The following is a 21,524-nucleotide window of genomic DNA, read 5'->3' as shown; positions in this document are numbered from 1 at the left end:
CGCACCAAGGATGGAAGTGACCAGGCTTGGTGACAAGTGCATCTACCCACTGAGCCATCGTGCCATTACCACACCTGGCTTTTGGTTTCTTTCTTTTTTCTTTTTTCTTTTTTTTTTTTTTTATTCTTTTTGTCAAGGTCTCACTATGTAGACCAGACTAGCCTGGAACTCACAGAGATTCACCTGTCTTTGCCCCCTGGGTGCTAGGATTAAAAGTGCATCACCATGAGAGCCCCGACACCTGGTTTTTTAATCTTTTACAAATCATTGTATCAGCATGTAATTTATTTTGATGACCGGAGATTTTGATGCCCCTTTAAATTTTGTGCCTAAGGTAAGTCCTGGCCAGATGCACCTGCTGCAGGCACATGGCTGAGGGGAGAAAGCTTGTTCCTTCAGCAAAGCTGGGATCCCAACCCAGATCCATCCGTCTTCAGTGTCCACAGGATGCCCTAAGAACTAGAGACCTAGGTGTGGGGCAGAGAGTGACTGACATCTGTGGGTTCTGTCCCTTCCTTCCCTCAGGAGGAGACTCCACTGTTCTTGGCTGCCCGTGAGGGCAGCTTTGAGGCTGCCAAGCTGCTGCTGGACCATTTTGCCAACCGGGAGATCACAGATCACCTGGACAGGCTGCCCCGGGATGTAGCCCAAGAGCGGTTGCACCAGGACATTGTACGGTTGCTGGACCAGCCCAGTGGCCCCCGGAGTCCCCCCGGTCCCCATGGCTTGGGGCCTCTGCTCTGTCCACCAGGGGCCTTCCTTCCTGGGCTCAAAGCGGTGCAGTCTGGGACCAAGAAGAGCAGGAGGCCACCTGGCAAGACGGGGCTGGGGCCACAGGGAACCCGGGGTCGGGGCAAGAAGCTGACACTGGCCTGCCCAGGCCCTCTGGCAGACAGCTCTGTCACACTGTCGCCTGTGGACTCGCTGGACTCCCCGAGGCCTTTCGGTGGGCCCCCTGCTTCCCCCGGAGGCTTCCCCCTGGAGGGTCCCTATGCTACCACAGCTACTGCGGTGTCCTTGGCACAGCTTGGTGCAAATCGGGCGGGCCCCCTGGGGCGCCAGCCTCCCGGGGGTTGTGTGCTCAGCCTGGGTCTACTTAACCCTGTGGCTGTGCCCCTCGACTGGGCCCGGCTGCCTCCACCTGCCCCACCAGGGCCCTCATTCCTGTTGCCCCTGGCTCCAGGACCCCAACTACTCAACCCGGGAACCCCAGTTTCTCCCCAGGAGCGACCGCCACCCTACCTGGCGGCCCCAGGACATGGAGAGGAATACCCTGCTGCGGGGACCCACAGCAGCCCCACAAAGGCCCGCTTCCTGCGGGTTCCCAGCGAACATCCTTATTTGACCCCATCTCCAGAGTCCCCAGAGCACTGGGCCAGCCCGTCCCCTCCCTCCCTCTCAGACTGGTCCGACTCTACCCCTAGCCCAGCAACTGCCACTGGTGCCACAACGGCTGGAGCCCTACCTGCTCAGCCACACCCCATGCCTGTCCCCTCCCTCCCTCAGTCCCAGACTCAGCTGGGGCCCCAGCCAGAAGTCACCCCCAAGAGACAGGTGATGGCCTAAGTTCTTGGATCTTGGCGAGCAGGGGTCGGGGGCGGGGTTGAAGTAACACCCCTCCCCGGTTTCTCTCTCCCTTTTAATTTTATTCTCATCCTTTTCTCTCTGGTCTGTGCCAGCCTTCCTGCACCTCTCCGTCTTGTAGTGTGACCAAGCTGGTCACAAGCCCAGACCCCTAGTCTTCCTTTATTTATAATGGGTAGGGGCTGACCTCCCACCATCTCGGCCCTCTAAGGGATCTGGGACTTTTTGACCCCTCACCCTGCCTCCACTACCCCCCCCCCCGCCCCCCCCCCCCCGCCCTCGCCGCACCTTTTGTTTTTGCCTCTTCTTATTTTCTCACACTCTGGCATGAGTGAGTTATTTTTTCTTTTTTACGTTTTGTATAGAGACAAATTCATTTAAACAAACTTATTATTATTATTATTTTTTACAAAATATATATATGGAGATGCTCCCCGCCCCCTGCAAATCCCTCCAGCGCCCCCGTGGGGCTGAGTCTGTGGGCCCATTCGGCCGATCCGGACTCTGTGTACCGAGTACACAGACAGGACTAGGGTCCGTATACTGAGTATGCGGCCCTAGTTTGTACCAAGTAGCCAGCCTTGGGCACACCCTCCCCTGGGGTCAGGGGACACTTGGGAGCCTCCTTCCCCTCCCCATACCCTTTCCTGACTTCACTGCATTCCAGATAAGACTTGTAGACTCACTGAGAAGGGGGTCTTTCCCACCAAAGCCCCCACTCCAGGTCCCCCTCCTGAGCCTGGCTCACCTTTTAGGGTGGGAGGACGTCATGTATTTTGTATGCATTCCACTTCTAATTGTAAATACAGGGCTGAAGTTGGGGAGGCACTACCTGTGGGAGTGACAGACACCCCCTCTTCCTGGTATTCCCTCAGCTCAGCCTCACTGCCTAATAGCAATGTTTTTAGGCTATTTTTATAATATGGCACTTGGTCACAGTCCGTTGTAGCTGAATTCCCAGGTCTTGCATTGTACAACCCTCACCTCCCCAGTTCCCTTACCACCTAATAAAGGAATAGTTAACACCCAGTGTCTTTGGTTTCTGTCCAAAGGGGGCACTTCTGGGTCTCTGCTTACACAGGGCTAACTTGAAAACGCCCATCTTGGGGAAAAACCATGTGGTTTTCCAGTCCACTTTTGGTTCCTTTTTGGCCAGGTGTCCTAGCTTCATTTCTGTTACTTTAAACAAGAACCTAATTAAAAAAAAGAAAAGGAAAGGAAAGAAAAGAAACTTAGAGGAGTGCTTGAGAGATGGCTCAGAGGTTAGAAGAACTGACAGCTGTTCTGGAGGTCCTGAGTTCAATTCCCAGCAACCACATGATGGCTCACACCCATCTATAATGAGATCTGGTGCCCAGAACACTATATATATAATAAATAAATTTAAAAAAAAAGAAACTTAGAGTTTATTCTAGCTTACAGTTCCAGGTTAGAGTTCATTATTATGAGGAACTCAAGGCAAGAACTTAAAACAGTCGTATCACATCGACAGTCACAAACAAAGAGAAAGAAATGAATGCATGCAAGCTTCTTGGTGCTCAGCTGGGTTTCTACGCTTACAGTCCAGAAACACCTGTGTAGGGAATGGTGCCACCCACAGTAAGCCGGGTCTGTTTTACATCAACTGACTTAATTAAGACTATCCCCTGTGGGCATGCTCTCAAGTCAATCAGGTATAGACAACTTCTCTTCCCAAGTGTTCGTAGATTCTGTCAAGTTGACAAAGTGTTAAGCATCGCATCAGGTGATTCCAGTCATTGTCTCTTGGGTGGCTATCTACCTTAAGATGAACCAATAGAATGCCTTGTTTGAGAGCTTTCTTTCTTTAAAAAATTATTATTAATGTTGTTTTTGAGACAGGGTTTCTTTGTGTAGCCTTGACTATTCTGGAACTCCCTTTGTAGACCAGGCTGATCTTGAACTCAGAGATCTGCCTGCTTCTGCTTCCTGAGTGCTGTGATGAAAAAAAGTGGGTTACCATATCTGGCTTAAAACTTATTTATTATTATTGTGTGTTTGTGTGTGTTTGAAGGTGGGCAGGAGGATGCCATGTGTGCATGTGGAGGTCAGAGGACAGCATTTAGGAGGTTTTTTTTCACCTGTTGGGGTCTGGGGAGCAAAATGAGCTTGTCAGATTTTCCAGAGAGCACTTTTACCTGCTAAGCTATCTCTATTACCTGAGGAAAAAATTATAAAAATATGTTTTATTACATTTTTATTTATGCATTTGAATGTGGCGGGGGCACACATTGGGGTCATGTGATGACCAGAGGACACATTTTTGGGAATCAGTTATTTCCTTCCACAATGTAAGTTCTGGATTGAACTCAGATCCTCAGACTTGATGACAAGAGCCTTTACCCACTGAGCCATCCTACCAGTCACGGAGAAGTTTCTTAACTGGCGTTCTTTGTTTGATGCAAGGTCTCACTTATGTAGCTCAGGCTAGACTCTTCATTAATTTTTCTGCCTTAACCTCCCTGGTGCTGCTGGGATTACAGTTATAATCTACCATGCCCTATTAATGCTTTTAAGGTCGTGGGATGATCAAGAAAAATTGCTGAAGGCGAGGTGTGACTCAGTGGTAGAGCCCTTGCTGGACATGTACCGTGTCCTGGGTTTCTGGTGAAATTGGTAGCCAATTTGGATCAGTGGGCACTTTTTTTCCCATGTGGGTTTTTATTTTTGAGGGCCTTAAACTGTAGCTCAAGGTGTCATGGAACTTGTATAGCCTAAACTGGCTTTGAACGCTTGCTCTTTCTATATTAATCTCTGTGATGATTTTTTTTTATGTCAACTTGACACAAACTTAGATTTATCTAGGAAGAGGGAATTTCAACAGAGAAGTTGCCTAGGTTGTATAAGGAAGGAGGCTGAAGGAGGCTGAAGCAGCCAGGAGGAGCAGTGTTCCTCTCTGGTCTCTGCTTCCGTTCCTGCCTCCTGGTTCCTGCCCTGAGTTCGCTTCATGATGAACTCTAAGCTGTAAGGTGAAATAAATCTTTTCCAACCCAAGTTGCTTTTGATAATGGTGTTTATCATAGTAATAGAAAGCAGACTAAAAGCCTCCCAAGTGCTGGGTTACAGATGTGAGTTGCCATGGCTCTCTTCCTTGCATATTCTTTCCCCCCTTTTCCTTTTTTTTTTGTTTTATTTTTAGTTAATTAGAAAACAATCTTTTCTCATTTTACATATCAATCCAGTTCCCACTCCCTCTCCTCCTCCCACTTCCTCCATCTTCCTCCCACCCCACCCCCATTCACTCTTCAGAGAGGGTAAGGTCTTCCCATAGGGAGTCAACAAAGTTTAGCACATTGCTTTGAGGCAGCACCAAGGCCCTCCCCACTGTATCTAGGTTGAGTAAGGTATTTCTCCAAAGAGAATGGGCTCCAAAAAGTCACTTCAAACAGTAGGGATAAATCCTGGTCCCGCTACTAGTGGCCCCATAGACGTCCCCAGTCACACAGCTGTCACCCACATTCAGAGGGCCTAGTTTGGTCCTATGCTGGTTCTCTCACCGTCATTCTGGAATCAGTGAACTACTGTTAGCTCAGGTTAGCTCTGTGGGTTTCCCCATCATGGTCTTGACCTCTTTGCTTGTATTCTCACTCCTCTCTCTCTTTGACTGAACTTTGAAGACTCAGCCTAGTGCTCCACTGTGTATCTCTGCATCTGTTCCCATTAGTTGCTGGATAAAGACTATGATAACAATAAGTAGTCATCAATCTGACTACAGGGCAAGGCCAGTTCGTACACCCTCTCCACTATTGCTTAGATTCTTAGCTGGGGTCATCCTTGTGGATTCCTGGGAATTTCTCTAGTGCCAGGTTTCTTGCTAGCCCCATAATGACTCTATCAATCAAGGTATCTCTTTTTTTGCTCTTCCTCTCTGACCTTCTCCCATTCCCTCATGTTCTTCTCCCTTCCCCCTTTTGCCTCCTCCTCTCCTCCCTCCACTCCTATACTCCCAATTTTCTCAGGAGATCTTGTCTACTTCCCCTTCCTGGGAGATCCATGTATGTTTTTCTTAGGGATCTCCTTGTTACTAGGCTTCTCTGGGGTCGTGGGCTATAGGCTTGTTATCCTTTGCTTCATGTCTAATATCCACCTGTGAGTGAATACAAACCGGGCTCATCTTTCTGGGTCTGGATTACCTCAGGACTTTTTTTTTTTTCTAATTCCATTACAAATAATGATGCTATAAACATAGCTGAGCAAATGTCCTTATAGTGTGATTGAGCATTCTTTGGGTGTATTCCCAAAAATGGTATTGCTGGGTCTTGAGGTAGGTTGAGTCCCAATTTTCTGAGAGACCACCCACACTGATTCCAAAGTGGCTGTACAAGTTTGCATTCCTACCAGAAATGAAAGAGTGTTCTCCTTACTCCACATCCTCTCCAGCATAAACTATCATTGGTGTTTTTGATCTTGGTCATTCTGACAGGTGTAAGATGATATCTCAGAGTTGTTTTGATTTGTATTTCCCTGATGGCTAAGGATGTTGAACAGTTCCTTAAGTGTTTTTTGGCCATTTGAGATTCTTCTGTTGAGAATTCTTTGTTTGGATCTGTACCCCCTTTTAGATTATTTGGTATTTTGATGTCTAGTTTCTTGAGTTCTTTTATATTTTGGAGATCAGTCCTCTGATGTGGGGTTGGTGAAGATCTTTCCCCATTCTGTAGGCTACAGTTTTGTCTTACCGACTGTGTTCTTTGCCTTACAGAAGCTTCTCAGTTTCAGAAGGTCCTATTTATTTCTTGTTGCTCTCAGTGTCTGTACTACTGGTGTTATATTTGGGAAGTGGTCTTCTGTGCACATGCGTTCAAGGCTACTTCCCACTTTCTCTTCTATGAGACTCAGTGTGCCTGGATTTATGTTGAAGTCTTTGATCCATTTGGACTTGAGTGTGGATAGATATGGATCTATTTGCATTCTTCTACATGTAGATATCCAGTTATGCCAAGATCATTTGTTGAAGATGTTTTCTTTTTTCCATTGTATAATTTTAGCTTCTTTGTCAAAGTCAGGCATTTATAGGGGTACAGATTAATATCAGGGTCTTTGATTCGATTTAATTGGTCCACCCATCTGTTTTTATGCCAATACCAAGCTGTTGCTCTATAATAGAGCTTGATTTCAGGGATGGTAATGTCTCTGGAAGTTTGTTTATTGTACAAGATTGTTTTGGTTAGTTTGGGTTTTTTGTTTTTCTATATGAAGTTGATTATTATTCTTTTGAGGTTTGTAAAGAATTGTGTTGGGATTTTGCTGGGGATTGCATTGAATCTGTAGATTGTTTTTGGTAGTATTGCCATTTCTATTATGTTGATCCTACCTATCCAAAAGCATGGGAAATCTTTTCATTTTCTGATGTCTTCCTCAATTTCTTTCTTCAAAGACTTAAAGTTCTTGTCATACAGGTCTTTCACTTCTTTGGTTAGTGTTACCCCAAGATATTTTACAATATTTGTAAATGGTGATGTTTCTCTGATTTCTTTCTCAGCCATTTTATCATTTGTATATAGGAGGGCTACTGATTTTTTTGTGTGTTGATCTTGTATCCTACCACATTACTGAAGGTGTTCATCAGCTGTAGGAGTTCTCTTTAGAATTTTTGGGTCACTTATGTATACTATCATATTATCTGCAAATAGCAAAAATTTCACTTCTTCCTTTCCAATTTGTATCACCTTGATCTCCTTTTGTTGTCTTATTGCTCTAGCTAGAACTTTGAATACTATGTTGAATAGATATGGAGAGAGTGAACAGCCTTGTCTTGTTCCAGATTTTAGTGGAATCACTTTGAGTTTTTCTTCATTTAATTTGATGTTGGCTGTTGGCTTGCTCTGTGTGTGTGTGTGTGTGTGTGTGTGTGTGTGTGTGTGTGTATTTCTTGTATCCCTTATCTCTCTAAGACCTTTTTCATGAAGGGGTGTTGGATTTTGTTGAAGGCTTTTTCAGCATCTAATGAGATGGTCATATGATCTTTTTCTTTTAGTTTTTATATGGTGGATTATATTGATAGATTTTCATATGCTGAACCATCTGTGCATCTTTATTATGAAGCTGACTTGATCATGCCTGATGATCTTTTTGATGTGTTCTTGGATTTGATTTGCCAGTATTTTATTGAATATTTTTGCATCAATGTTCATGAGGAAGATTTGTCTGTAATTCTCTTTCATGGTTGAGTCTTTGTATGGTTTCAGAATCAGTGTAAGTGTAGCCTTATAAAAAGAGTGTGACAATGTTCTTTCTGTTTTTATTGTGTGGAACAATTTGAGGAGTATAGGTATTAGTTTTTCTTTGATGTTCTGGTAGAATTCTGTGCTGAAACCATTGGGCCCTGAGGTTTGTTTTTTTTTTTTTGAGACTTTTAATGACTGCTTCTATTTTCTTAGGGGCTATAGGTCTATTTAAATTGTTCATCTTATCTTGATTTAATTTTGGTATGTGGAACCTATACAGAAAATTGTCCTTTTAGAACTGCCAGTTTTGTGGAGTATACGTTTTCAAAGTATGACTTCATGATTCTCTGAATTTCCTCAGTATCTACTGTTATATCCTCCTTTTCATTTCTGATTTGGTAAATATGGATATTCTTTCTCTGCCTTTTGATTAGTTTGGATAAGGGTTTGTCTATTTTGTTGATTTTCTCAAAGTTCCAGCTCTGTTTCATTGGTCTTTGTATTTTATTGATTCAGCCCTCAAATTGATTATTTCCTCTTGTTTATTTCTCCTGGGTGAGTTTGCTTCTTTTTGTTCTAGAGCTTTCAGGTATGCTGTTAAGTCATGAGTGTGAGATTTCTCCACTTTCTTTATGTCGGTACTTAGTGCTATGAACTTACCCCTTAGCACTGCATTCACAGTGTCCCATAGGTTTGGGTATGTTGTGCCTTCATTTTCATTGAATTTTAGAAAGTCTTTAATTTCTTTCTTTATTTCTTCCTTGTCCTGGGGTGATTCTGTTGGGCATTGTTCAATTTCCATGAGTTTGTAGACTTTCTGCAATTAATGTTGTTATTGTTGAATTCTAACTTTAAGCCATGGTGATCCGATAAGATACAGGGGATTATTCCTTTTTTTTTTTTTTTTTTGGTTTGTGTGTATGTCTGTTGAGGTTTGCTTTGTTACTGAGTATGTGATCAACTTTAGAGATGGTTCCATGAGGTGCTGAGAAGAAAGTATTTTTTTTTTTGTGTGTGTGTGTATGTTTGGGTGACAACCTCTGTAGATGTCTGTTAAGTCCATTTGAGTCATGACATCTGTTAGTTCTGTTATTTCTCTATTAAGTTTCCATCTGGCTGACTTGTCTGCTGGTGACACTGGGGGTTTGATGCCTTACATGTTTTTTAAAGAAACGCTTTTTCCTTCTGTAGGGGTGGAACTTAGGGTCATGCAAGCCAGGTAAGTAATTTCGCACCAAATTATACCCCCAGCACTGGAAAGTGGGTGTTGACAGACAGAGGGTGAACAAAACAGAGACTCTGGAGACTCGGGAAGGGCGCATGCAGGGATATTCCGACCCAACTGCCCTGTCAGGTCCTACAGGTTGGAGTGTCAGTTCTGAGAGCTGTATGGATTCTAGTTAAATGAGCACTTATTCCAGGGTTGTCAGCAATGCTGTGACCATTGTCGTCTGAGTGTCTGATGTTAGTTCTGCATGAATCTTGATCTGGAGGTAATCTTACATGCACATAATAAACAAACAAACAAATATATTTATATATGCAGTTTTGGTGAGTTTCTGTATCTTTTTTTTAAATTTTGACATTTTATTTATTTTGTGTGTGTGGAGGGGAATGGGGGCACTACAGGCATGCAGAAGTCAGAGGGCAACCTGCTGGAGTAATTTCTGTCCTTTTACCATGTGATTGGGCTTTGATCTTTAGACATGGAAACATGTACCTTTACCTACTAAGGCACCTCACCACTCCCTCTTTTAAAAGATACTCTCTCTCTCTCTCTCTCTTTCTCCATTTGTGTGCATGCACCATGAGTGTGGCAGTTAGAGAACATCTTGCTAGACCCTGCTCTCTCTTTCCTCCCTGTTGGACTTGGTGAAAACTCAGGTCATTGGGATAGTGGCAAGCGCCTTTACCCTCCTCCCTCCCCACCCCTGGACAGAAACCGTCTTTCCAGCCCTGGGTTTCTATATCTTGTGAATGAAAAGAAGACCTTGTGTTTACACTGGGTCCTCTAAGGAAGTAAGATCGTTGGGTTTTATGTGGGGGTGGAGGAGTTGCTGAAGATTGAATAAAAGGTCAGGTCCATCAATAGACATCAGTAGACCAGCTCCCTCTGTTGATTGTAGTGTTCTTGGCTGCAGGATGCATGAAAAGTGTTGATTAACTCAAACAAACAGAAGAGTTGGCCGAGTGGCTCAGCTTTCCTTTGTCTGTAGCTTTTCTCTTCATCTCTCTCTCCTGCTCCATCTTCTAGTCTCAACCCCACATAGCTGCAGTTCATTCTCTGTGTTAGCAAAATAAGTGGCAGGAGTAAGTTGCACTTTGGCTGAGAGAAACTTCTAGTCTTGGGGTTGACATTCTACTGATTTCAACTGGGTCAGATGTCTCAGCTGCAGCACTCTCGGCATTTGGGGGTCAGAACATTCTTTGCTGTGGGATGTTGTCGTGGGCATTGTAGGATTTTCAGCAGCAGGTCTGGTTCACTGAATACCAGGAGCACCCGCTTGTCAGTCTGATTGCCAAAAATATTCCCCAGCACTGACAGTGATCCCATGGGAGGTAGATCATCCGCCAGACCAGCCCCAGAATCGTCTGCTCTAATGTCCATGACAGTGGGACATGGGTTGTGAAAATTAAGAGTACAGTTAATTTAAAGGTGGGTAGGTTGAAACAGAGTGAAGTTTTTCAGTCTGTGTGCTCTTTGTATGTGTGTGCGTGTCTGAGTATGTGTGTGCGTGTGTGTACACCTGTGTATGCATGTATATGTAGGTGCGAGTGCCCTGTGCGTGCAGGTGGAAGGCAGGGAGGGGTTCGTGTCATGTCATGGACCTTTATTATTCTCCCTCCTCCCCTTTCCCCCATGGTCTCTTACTGAAACCGGGGCTTGAGAGTTTCCACCAACCTGGGTGGCCAGGGAGCCTGAGGAGCTTCCTGTTTCTGCCCCTGCAGAGCTGGGGCTACACGTGTTCACATCCAGCTGGGGAGCCGGGATCTGAGCTCAGGCATGCATCCTTACATCCGGTGCTTCGACTTCTGAGCCCTCTTCCCAGCTCTGCTTTCTTTTTATTTTGTTAAAATTATTTTATTTGATTGTTTGGGTTAAAATGGAAAGTAATGAATTTGATTGTGGCATCTTCATACATTGTGGCTGTTTAAATGTAATTGGTCCCCATAACCTCATAGGGAGTGGCACTATTAGGAGATGTGGCTTTGTTTGAGTGGGGATGGCCTTGTTGGAGGAAGTGTGTCACTTTGAGGTCTTTTTCTTAAGCTTCTCTCAGCATCACAATCTCCTTCCTGTTTTCTGCAAGATGCAGGACTCTCGGCTACTACTCCAGCACCATGCCTGCCTGTCATGATGATAATGGATCGAACCTCTTAACTGGGGTAGACAAACCACCCCAATCAAATGTTTTCTTTATAAGAGTTGCCATGGTCGTGGTGTCTCTTCACAGCAATAGGAATCCTAACTAAGACATATAAGTTTGCTATACACTGTTCCCATGTGTTCCTCTGGAAGCATGAATCCCGTGGAAGTAACCTTGCAATGTCCACTCCGTTTCTTCCTTCTTTGGTTGTCTTTTCTACCTCATTTGCCTTCTTCCTTCCCTTCCCTTCCCTTCCCTTCCCTTCCCTTCCCTTCCCTTCCCTTCCCTTCCCTTCCCTTTCCCTTTCCCTTTCCCTTTCCCTTTCCCTTTCCCTTTCCCTTCCCTTTCCCTTTCCCTTCCCTTCCCCTTCCCTCTACTCTCCTCCCTCTCCCTTCCCCTTCTCTCCCCTTCCCTCCCCTTCCCTTCCCTCTCCTTCCCTTCCCTTCCCTCCCTTCCTCTTCCCTCCCCTTCTCCCCCCTCTTCTCCTTCTTCCTCTCTCTCTCTCTCTCTCTCTCTCTCTCTCTCTCTCTCTCTCTCTTTTTCTCTCAGCAGAATTTCATTAAGCTGTTCAAGTCAGCTTCAGGCTCCTGATCTTTCAGCTCCTCTGTGCTGGGGTTACATCATTTACCACCACACCCAACAACTCCTGTTTTTTCTCCTTTCCTCTCCCCGCTTTGCATCCCCTCTCCTTCCCTTGTCTCTTCCCCTCCCCTCTCTTCCTAGTCTCATCGGATTCCTCCTCCTCTCCTCTTCTTGTTCTTCCTCTTCCCTCTCTTCCTCTCTCCCTCCTTTTTTACCCCTTTTGCCAAGGGTTGAACTCAGGGCTTTGAAATCCCAGGTATCTTAGTTTCTATTGCTGCAATGAAACACCATGACCAAAGAGCAAGTTGGGGAGGAAAGGGTTTATTTGGCTTATTCTTCTACATTGCAGTCAATAGACACTCAAATAGGGCAGTAACCTGAGGCAGGAGCTGATGCAGAGGCCACGGAGGGGTGCTGCTTACTGGCTTGCTTCCCTTGGCTTGCTCAGCCTGCTTTCTTATAGAACTCAGGACTCAGCCCAAGGATGGCCCCACCCACCATGGACTGGGCCCTCTCCCTTCAATCACTAATTAAGAAAATGCCCTACAGACTTGCTCACAACCTGATCTCATGAAGGCATTTTTATTAATTGAGCTTTCCTCCTCTCAAGATGATTTTTGCTTGTGTCAAGTCGACATAAAATTATCCACTACAGCAGGTAAGATCATTCCTGTTCTAAGCTGACATTATGTGTATTCATCTCCGTAGCTATGAGATGTTCTACTGTATGCCAAGCTGTGGGCTAGTTGTTAGAATAGGGTGATAGATTGTGTATACCCAGTCTCTGCTCTTATGAATTTGAACCTAGTTACAGAATGAGTAACAGGTGTCCCTCAGATATTATGGCTCATGCTGAGAGTGATTGACTGGAAACACCAGAGACTTTCCCTGTGGGAACCTCCTTTTGTGTGGGATAGTGTTCTGGTTCCCTTTCCAATACCATAACAAAATGGCTGGAGTATCAGTTTAAGAAATGAAAGATTCATTTGACTCTCAGTTTCTCAGGTTTCAGCTCAAGGCCCCTCAGAGCCATAGTTTGATGGCAAGGCATGTGCTGGAGCAAAGCTGTTCACCTCGTGGCAGCCATGACAAAGGGAGTGAGGGACGGGGACACACACCCTGGACTAGATAGTTTCATGTCAACTTGACACAAACTAAGGTCAGCCTTCATAAGAATGGGCTTTAGGCAAGCATGTAAAGCATTTTCTTAATTAATGATTGACAGGGGAGGGCTCAGCCCATTGTGGGTGGTGCCATCCTTGGGCTGGTGGTCTTGGGTTCTATAGGAAAGCAGGCTGAGCAAGTCATGAAGAGAAAGTCAGTAAGCAGCACCCTCCATGGTTTCTGCATCAGCTCCTGCCTCTAGGTTCCTATCCTGACTTCCTTTGATGATGAACAGCAATGTGGAAGTGTTAGCCAAATAAACTCTTTCCTCCCTAACTTGCTTTGGTTATGGTATTTTTTATGGCAATAGTGACCCAAACTAAGACAGACAGACAGACAAACAGACAGACAGACCCAGACACTCTCTCTCTCTCTCTCTCTCTCTCTCTCTCTCTCTCTCACACACACACACACACACACACACACACACACACACAGAGATAGGTGTGGTTGTTGCACATATAGAACTTGTACTCAAGATGGAGACAGGAATATCCCATGTTTGAAGCAATCCTGGGGTAAGTAACAAGTTCAAAGATAACTTGGGCTACATATATCTCAAAAACTAAAAAACAAAAACCCCAAGGAACAAACAAACAACCAAAACAAAGATGAGAGCTCACTTTTAAAATGAGACTCTTCTCTTAGCCTCATTAAGCATAAATCCATCAGCTATTCAAACCATGAAGGAGTCAGAACCCTAAGGATCCTATAATTTTCCAAGGGCCCTGCCTCTGCACAGGGGACCAAGCCTTCACCATGAGAGTCTTTTTGGGGCAATTGGATAAAAGAACGAATTGTGAGAACAACCTTCAACAAACCAGAGCTCTCTCCTTCCTTCCTTCCTTCCTTCCTTCCTTCCTTCCTTCCTTCCTTCCTTCCCTCCCTCCCTTCCTCTTTCTCTCCCTCCCTCCCTCCTTCCTTCCTTTCTTTTTCTTAAATAAAGATTTTTTATGTATATAGTGTTCTGTCTGCATGTATGCCTGCACACCAGAAGAGGACACCAGATCTTATTATAGATGATTGTTAGTCACCATTGTTGGAAATTGAACTCAGGACCTCTGGAAGACCAGGCAGTGCTCTTAACCTCTGAGCCATTTCGCCAATCTTGTTCTTTCTTTTCTTGAATATAATTGCATAGTTTAGCACTTACTCCCTGGAGTCTACTCATGCCCATTGCTAAAATATGCAGCGACACTCAAGAAAAGAGAGAACCTTTTTCCTTGAGGGCTGTGCAGATAAAGACAAAGTCATTGTTCCTGCTGGGTCACACAAGTCTGGCTTTAAAACAGTATCCTACAGAGGGAACCCACTCTTGTACCAAGTACAGCTGACTTACTTGCAAGTACCTGTGAGATTCTCCTATTCTTGTGGGGGATGCTCCATAATGTTTTGGGGGAGAGGCCTTAGGTGGATTCCAGGAATTTGTAATGGTTAGTGCTGCCTATAACCACCTGGAAGATGGGCCTCTGAGCATGCCCCAGGAGGATTACTGTGGTTGTGTTACCTAAAGTGGGAAGACCCATCTGTTGTGGCTGGTGATATGCCTTGACTAGTCTCCTGGACTGTACAAGACTGAGACAGGGAGCAGAATGGCAGTATGCATCCTTCTCTGCTCCTCATTGTGGCCTTGATATGTCTTTGCCACTTTCCTGCCATTATGGATCCTCTTCTTGAACTGTGGGCCAGAATGAACTGCTTTTAGTTGCCTTTGTCTGAGCATTATATCACACTGTGGTGGTTTGAAAGAAAGAGAGTGGCACTATCAGGAGGTGTGACTTTGGGTCACTGTCCGGGGTGGGCTTTGAGGCCTCTTTGCTCATGCTATGCTCAGTGACACGTACAGTTGCTTCTGCTGCCTGTGGATATAGGACTCTCAGCCCCCTTTTCAACACCACGTCTGTCTGCAAGCTGCCCTGCCCTCTACCATGCCATAATGGACTAACCCTCTGAGCTGTAAGCCAGCCCCAATTAAATGCTTTCCTTTATAAGAGTTGCCGTGGTCTTGGTGTATCTTCACAGCAATAGAAACTCTAACTCAGATACACACCAACAGGAGAAAAAACTAAGGCAGAGGCTTACAGCCATGACCTGGGAAAGGGAGTGGGTGGGATTCAAAGATTCATGTGTGCGTAACTTCATTTGTGCCCTAACTGGCCATGTTTTATCTCAGCTGGCTTTATTCTTTACCCACTTCCCTCTTCCACATATAGCTCTTTACCCATGATCATGCAAACAACCCTAATTAAACTCATTGAGTCTACAGCAATGACATGGGACTAGGAAGGGAAGAGAGGAGCTGGGAGGAGGAAGGGGATCGGTGACAGTGCGTGGTGGGAATAGAAGAGGGTAGTGTGGGAGGGTTGGTATGAGAACATTATAATACACGTGGTTGAAAAGACCTACCCAACCCTCCGCTGTGTAGGATTAACAGATGCTAGAGAAACTGACAAGATAACTTCTGTTTGTGGACCTGCCACTCCGGAGGCTGAGGTAGGATGATCATCCTCAGCTCAAGGTCAGTGTGGACTTCATGTCAGCCTGGGCTACAGATTGTCTCAGCAAGCTCTGTCAATGGAAATCTGGGCTATTTTAGTGAGCTCCTTTGGCTCCACCCTTCATTGGTTTATTATTCAATTCCAAAGCCTCTTTTACAGTTTCAGGTATTTATTATGACACCCACCTCCTGGTACCAAGTTCTGCTTTCACTTGCCCTGACCTGCCCCACCCTCCCTAAAGAAGACCACATGTCTGGTAATACATTAACGACAGGGTTTTATTTCTTATGGTTCTGGAAGCTGTAAAGTCCAGGAGGGAGGGACCACATCAGGTGAGCTCCTTGTAACCTCATAATCCCAGAGCAGGAAGTAGAAGGTAAAGTGAGCATTAGAGACAGGAAGATGAAAACATTTTTGGGGCAACTAAGCTATTTGAATAATAACAGCATTAACCTAGTCCAAGGTTAGACCTCTGGGCTGGGGCTAGGGAGATGGCTCAATGGTTAAGAGAACTTACTGCTCTTGCAGAGGACTTGAGTTATGTTTCCAGAACCAACATCAGGCAGCTCTGTTGTAGGAAGGCTGTTTGCTCCCAGCTGCTCAGCCCCAAAATAATCACACAGAAACCATATTATTTTGCAATACTGTTTGGCCAATAGCTTAAGTGTATTTCTGGCTAACTCATATCTTAAATTAACCCATCTCCATTAATTTGTGTATTGCCATGAGGCTGTGGTTTATTGGGTAAAATTTCGGCATCTGTCTCCAGCGGGGCTACATGGCTTCTCCCTGACTCCCTCTTCTTTCTCCCAGCATTCAGTTTAATTTTTTCCACCTAGCTCTACTCTATCCTACCCCAGGCCAAGGCAGATTCTTTATTCATTAACCAATGATATTCACAGCATACAGAGGGGAATCCCACATCATAGCTCACAACTGCAGGTTACCACAGCTCCCTCCCAGGAGTCTAATACCTTCTTCAAATGCATCTACCTGCTTATCCATACTCACATATACCATAAATAAAATAGAATAAATATCTTCAAAATTAAAAAAAAAAAGTTAGACTGTTCTATGAATCCCACACTACCTTTGATGTATTGGCCCCTTTGTCTCCAAGGGACATCTCCTTGATGCCTTCTGTCCATAATAAAATCAACACCAGAAGCATAGGGGATTAAGAAACCATTGCAGATCCTGTATCAATGGCACATGCCTGCTTGCCTTCCTTCCTCCCTTCTTCCTTCTTCCTTCCCTCCCTCCTTCCTTCCCTCCTTTCCCTCCTTCTTTTATTAGTTTTTCAAGACAGGGTTTCTCTGTGTAGTCCTGGCTGTTCTAGAACTCACTTTGTAGACCAAGCTGGACTGGAACTCAGAGATCTGCCTGCCTCTGCCCCCCTGGCATGCTGGGATGAAAGGGGTGTTCCACAATAACCAGTGGTGGTGTGGGCCTTTAATCCCAGCGCTGGGGAGGCAAAGGCAGACAAATCTTGTGAGTGAGTTCCAGGTTAACCAGGGCTACATAGTGAAACTCTGTCTCAAACAAGACAAAACTGCAAACAGGAGCTAGAGAAATAGCTCTGTGGTGCTTGCTGCTAGTGCACGAGGACGCTCTCCCCGGAACTCATATCAGGAGGCTCTCAGTTATTTGTAACACCAACTCTGAAAAATTGGAGGCCCTTTCCTGATCTCGGTGGACACATCCGCTCATGTGGCACACTCATACAGATAGAGACATTCACATGAAAACAAGACAAAGCCACACACCACAGAAACGGCTCTTGAGTTCTGGGTGGGGGATATCTAGTCTAGAAAGGGAACTCATTAATGCAAGCAGAGCCTGCAGCCCTGTGACAGGCTCTTCCTCAGGGCCACCCTCAAAACCTTCTTTCTGTGGACACTGGGACAGGATGGGGATGAAAGGGATGTGCTTGAAGCTTTCATATATGAAGTCCTCAAAATAAAATTAAAAAACCCACGGACTGTTTCTTTAAAAATTGCTATATGGTGGGGGGAGGGATGGAATGGCACACTAGCATTAGGTTAAGTGGGTAAGGAGGTGAGGAGGATCTGGGAAGAGAAAGAATGTGGTCAAAACATACGGCATGAAAAACAATTAAGAATTGTTTAATTCTTAATTTTTAAAACTTTAAAGAGAAGAAAAAAACTGCTGTCTGCCCATCCTTGGCGCCCTCCACTGGTGAGCACTAGGCACTGCGGACCACATTACACCACCGTCAAGTCAAGGAAATCAGGAAAAAAGAAAGGCATCCTTTATTGTGGTTAGATTATCTCAGGCACTGATCGACAACAAGGGTTACTTCGCCTGGCACAGGATTGCCTCCTGTTTTCCTGGAAATAGAGTTCAAGGGAAACGTGTTCACGAAAGCATAAGATATTGTGACCAATGCAAAGTAAGGTCTTTTTTTTAAATATACTTATATTAATTATTAGAGAAGTTCACGCGAGAAAACAAGTTCTTATTTAAATACTCCACAACCCCGCGCCAGGCTCTTCCTCAGGGCCACCCTCACCTCCTTGTTCCTCAGGGTATAGACCACAGGGTTCAGCAATGGAGTCACCACGGTGTAGAACACCGCCACCAGGCGGTCCTGGGAGGGGTTGGCCCCAGAGTCTGGCCGCAGGTAGATGATGGAGGCGCAGCCAAAATGCACGATGACCACCGTGAGGTGGGCTGCGCAGGTGGAGAAGGCTTTGCGCCTGCCCGCGGCCGAAGGGATCCTCACGATGGCTGCCACGATGAAGGCGTAGGAGAGGAGGATGAGGAGGAAGGAGAACAGCACCACGAGGATGCTCAGAAAAAAGATGCCAAGCGCCTTGTGCGTGCTCTCTGCACAGCTGAGCTTCAGCACAGGCGCGATGTCACAGAAGAAGTGTTCCACGCGGCCCGTGCCGCAGAAAGGCGAGGAGAAGATCATGCAGGTTTCAACCACGGCCACTGAGAAACCAGAGCAGAAAACCAAGGCTCCCAGACCTAGGCAAACGGTGGGTCTCATGATCACAGAGTAGCGCAGGGGATGACAGATGGCCACGTACCTGTCGTAACCCATCAGCGTGAGGAGGAAACAGTGGCTGCATCCCAAGCCCAGGAAGAAGAACATCTGGGCCCGACAGCCCGCGATGGAGATGGCCTGGTTCTCCATCAGCAGATGGGCCAGCATATTGGGGATGGTGACCAGTGTGTAGCAGGTCTCAGAGAGGGAGAGCACGGCCAGGAAGCGATACATGGGAGTGTGGAGGGTGCGATCCACCTGGATGATGGTGATGATGGTGGCGTTGCCACTGAGTGTGACCAGGTAGGTCAGGAGGAACAAGGTGAAGAGAGTGGGCCTCAGTTCTGGGAGGTTGGAGAATCCCACTAGCACGAACTCCGTCACCAGCCAGGTCCCATTGTCCCGCTGCTTCTCAGGAGCCTGGGAGGAGATAGGATCACTGGGACAAGGCAGGTCATGAGGCTTGGCTAGGCCTCAGGTGGGGGTAGGAGAATCATCACTGATGTGCAGACAGGACAGAGGGACTCAGAAATGATCAGTTATTACCCAGTCAGCAAGGTGTCTCAACATGTAAGACAGTTGTTAGAACTTAGAAGGCAAAGATACCTCACACGTGGGAGGAAAAAGAAATGTTAGTGTCATGGTTTACTTTCTATTGCTGTATAAAACACTCTGACAAAAAGCAGCTTAGGGGAGGAAGGGTTTATTAGCTCACAGCTCCAGGTTAAAGACAGTCAAGAGCAGAGAGGAATGAATGCGTGCACTCACTTGCTTCTTTGCTTGTGTTTAGCTTGGTTTCTCCATTCTTTTTTGTTTTTAATATTTATTTATTTATTATGTATACAATATTCTGTCTGCGTGTATGCCTGCAGGCCAGAAGAGGGCACCAGACCCCATTACAGATGATTGTGAGCCACCATGTGGTTGCTGGGAATTGAACTCAGGACCTTTGGTATAGCAGGCAATGCTCTTAACCCCTGAGCCATCTCTCCAGTCATTCTTACACTGTTCAAGACCCCTTACCTAGGGAATGGTGCTGCCAACAGTGAGCTGAGTCTTTGTACATAAAGGAATTGAGTCAGTTTCCCGTAGACATGCCCATAGACCAACACTATGCAGACAGTCCCTCATTCAGACTCTCTTTCCAGGTGATTCTAAGTTGTATTAAGTTGACAATTAAAGGTAACGGTCACAGTTGTTTCACTGAGTATCTCTATAAGCAGGGCCCAAGAGAAAATAATTTATCTTGGGGGTAAAACAACAAACAAACAAACAAACAATCCACCCAAGAAGGCCTGGTTGTATTAGCTCAGCGGTTGGTTGTCTGTCTAGCAAGCGTGAGGGCCTGGGCTAAATCCCTAGTGCTGTCAACAAGAAAACACCAAGAGCAACAAAAATAAGACAAAGAAATGACTTTGGAGGTGGCTGTGAGACAGTGAAGGGACACAGTCAGCCTAAAGTCTGTCAGCTTGGAGTTTTACCTGTGGAGGCAACTACAATTACGTCACACTTGGAATCTCTGAAAAGCACTGAGAAACACATACATTAGTGTATTCTCCCTAAGGACAGGTGACACGGGGCTTATCTGCCAACTCCCATCAATCACTTGTTGAGGGCCCCACGAGATGGCTGAGCACAAAAAGGCACTTGCTGTGCAAGTTCCATGACCTGAATTCTGCCCTTAGAATCCACGAGAAAACGGAAGCGGAAAACCGATTCCATAAAGTTGTTCTCTGACCTCCTTGGCTTGTGCCTCACTACCAAAACGATGATGATGGCGATACTGGGAGTGACATGAAAATAATAACTAAAATAAACTAAAAAGGTTCTGAGATGGCTCATCAGTTAAAGGGAACCTGACTCCAGTCCCTGAAGCCCGTACGGTGGAAGAACCGACTCCGGAAAGCTGTCCTCTGATCTCCACTCCCAAGTTAAGACACTCTGTACTCGCCTTCTTTCTACTCCCTTTCTCTCTCCTCTCCTCTTTCTCCCTCCCCTCCTCACACAAATTAATTTGAAGTACAATACTCTAATATTGACCCTCATGCTGTTCCTCTGGCTCTGTTGCTTCAACTGTTCAGTGCCTGCCTTTTGAAGCTGAAGAGTGTGGACCACCTCATTAAAATGACCCCAAGAAAATAAAAAAACAATAAAGTCTTACATGGGCTACACCATGAGATAGGTGGATCATGAGTTCAGGGTCAGTCTGGGCTACACAGCAAGCTCCTGCCTCCAAAACAAAGCACAAAAGGCATAATGTTTTCATACAACCCACGAATTCTTACTTACACTTTAAATCAACTTGAATTAACTTTAAAGATATAATGTAGGTTAAATACTATGTAAGTAGGTGTTCTATCTTGTTTAAAGTAATAATGATTTTAAAGTCTGTACTTGTTCAATATAGGTATCACAACAGAAGGCCTAACTGCATTTCCTCCTCTTATTTATTTATTTTTGAATGTGTATATGTGATTATATTTACATGAAGGTGGGGCCAGAAGTTATCAAGCGTCTTTCTTAATTGTTCTCCACCTTATATATCAAGGCAGGGTCTCTCACATGAGCCCAGAACTCACCGATTTAGCCAGTCTAAGCAGCCAGCTTTCTTCAATCTCCTCTATCTTCATTTCCTGAATGCTGGGGATTACAGGCAGACAACCATGTCCACTTGGAACATTCAGGGACTCTGGGGACTTGAACTCTGGTCCTCAACCGCATGTACACTGGTGTGCACAAAACATGCAACACACCCCGCCAAACACATACACAGAAAAATGAAAACAATTAAAAACAGAAAAGAGAATGAAGTTCTACTGGCTACCAGTATCCCAATGCCGTTAATTAAGAAACACACCTTTGTGTTGACCCAGAAAACCACATTCAAACACGTAACTCAAGTTACAATCATCTTAAATTTTTTTAGATATATCTATATTTTATTGTATGAGTGCTTTGCTTGTATGTATGCTATTACATTCCTAGTGTTCACAGAGGCCAGAAGGCATTGGATCCCCTGGAACCAGAGCCAATAAATAAGTTATGAGCCATCATATGGGGGTCAGTATTCTGCAGGAGCAACAAATGCTCTTAACTGTGGACACAAGTTCCATCATTCTGACAGCTAAGA

General features: G+C 45.3%; 2 protein-coding genes across 3 annotated transcripts in view; one reads left to right on the top strand and one right to left on the bottom strand.

Annotated features, from left to right (window-relative positions):
- Notch3 (notch receptor 3) overlaps positions 1-2,613 on the top strand; it is a 46,282-nt gene extending 43,669 nt beyond the window's left edge. For both annotated transcript variants that reach the window (XM_085690739.2, XM_085690738.2), the window contains one exon: positions 526-2,613. In XM_085690739.2, the coding sequence (XP_085546865.2) occupies positions 526-1,566 (1,041 nt within the window). In that variant the 3' untranslated portion in view covers positions 1,567-2,613. The remainder of the gene's footprint in view (positions 1-525) is intronic.
- A 15,247-nt stretch (positions 2,614-17,860) lies between these two features.
- On the bottom strand, positions 17,861-21,024 carry LOC148121812 (olfactory receptor 10T2-like). The gene is made up of 2 exons (XM_087907556.1): positions 20,974-21,024; positions 17,861-18,814 (listed from the first exon to the last, which is right to left on the bottom strand). The coding sequence occupies exons 1-2, from the start codon at positions 21,022-21,024 to the stop codon at positions 17,861-17,863; spliced, it is 1,005 nt and encodes a 334-aa protein (XP_087763682.1).
- Between the last annotated feature and the right edge of the window lie 500 nt (positions 21,025-21,524).

The sequence above is a fragment of the Myodes glareolus genome, chromosome 6, assembly GCF_982192425.1.
Source record: "Myodes glareolus chromosome 6, mMyoGla1.1, whole genome shotgun sequence".
Taxonomy (NCBI): Eukaryota; Metazoa; Chordata; class Mammalia; order Rodentia; family Cricetidae; genus Myodes; species Myodes glareolus.
This window is presented reverse-complemented; position numbering and strand designations above follow the sequence as displayed.

Excerpts from the sequence above, each read along its gene's own strand:
- LOC148121812 (XM_087907556.1), bottom strand. The coding sequence starts at position 21,024 with ATGAAGATAGAGGAGATTGAAGAAAGCTGGCTGCTTAGACTGGCTAAA. Across the intron at positions 18,815-20,973 it reads TGCTTAGACTGGCTAAATCG|GCTCCTGAGAAGCAGCGGGA; the intron begins GTGAGTTCTGGG and ends ATCTCCTCCCAG.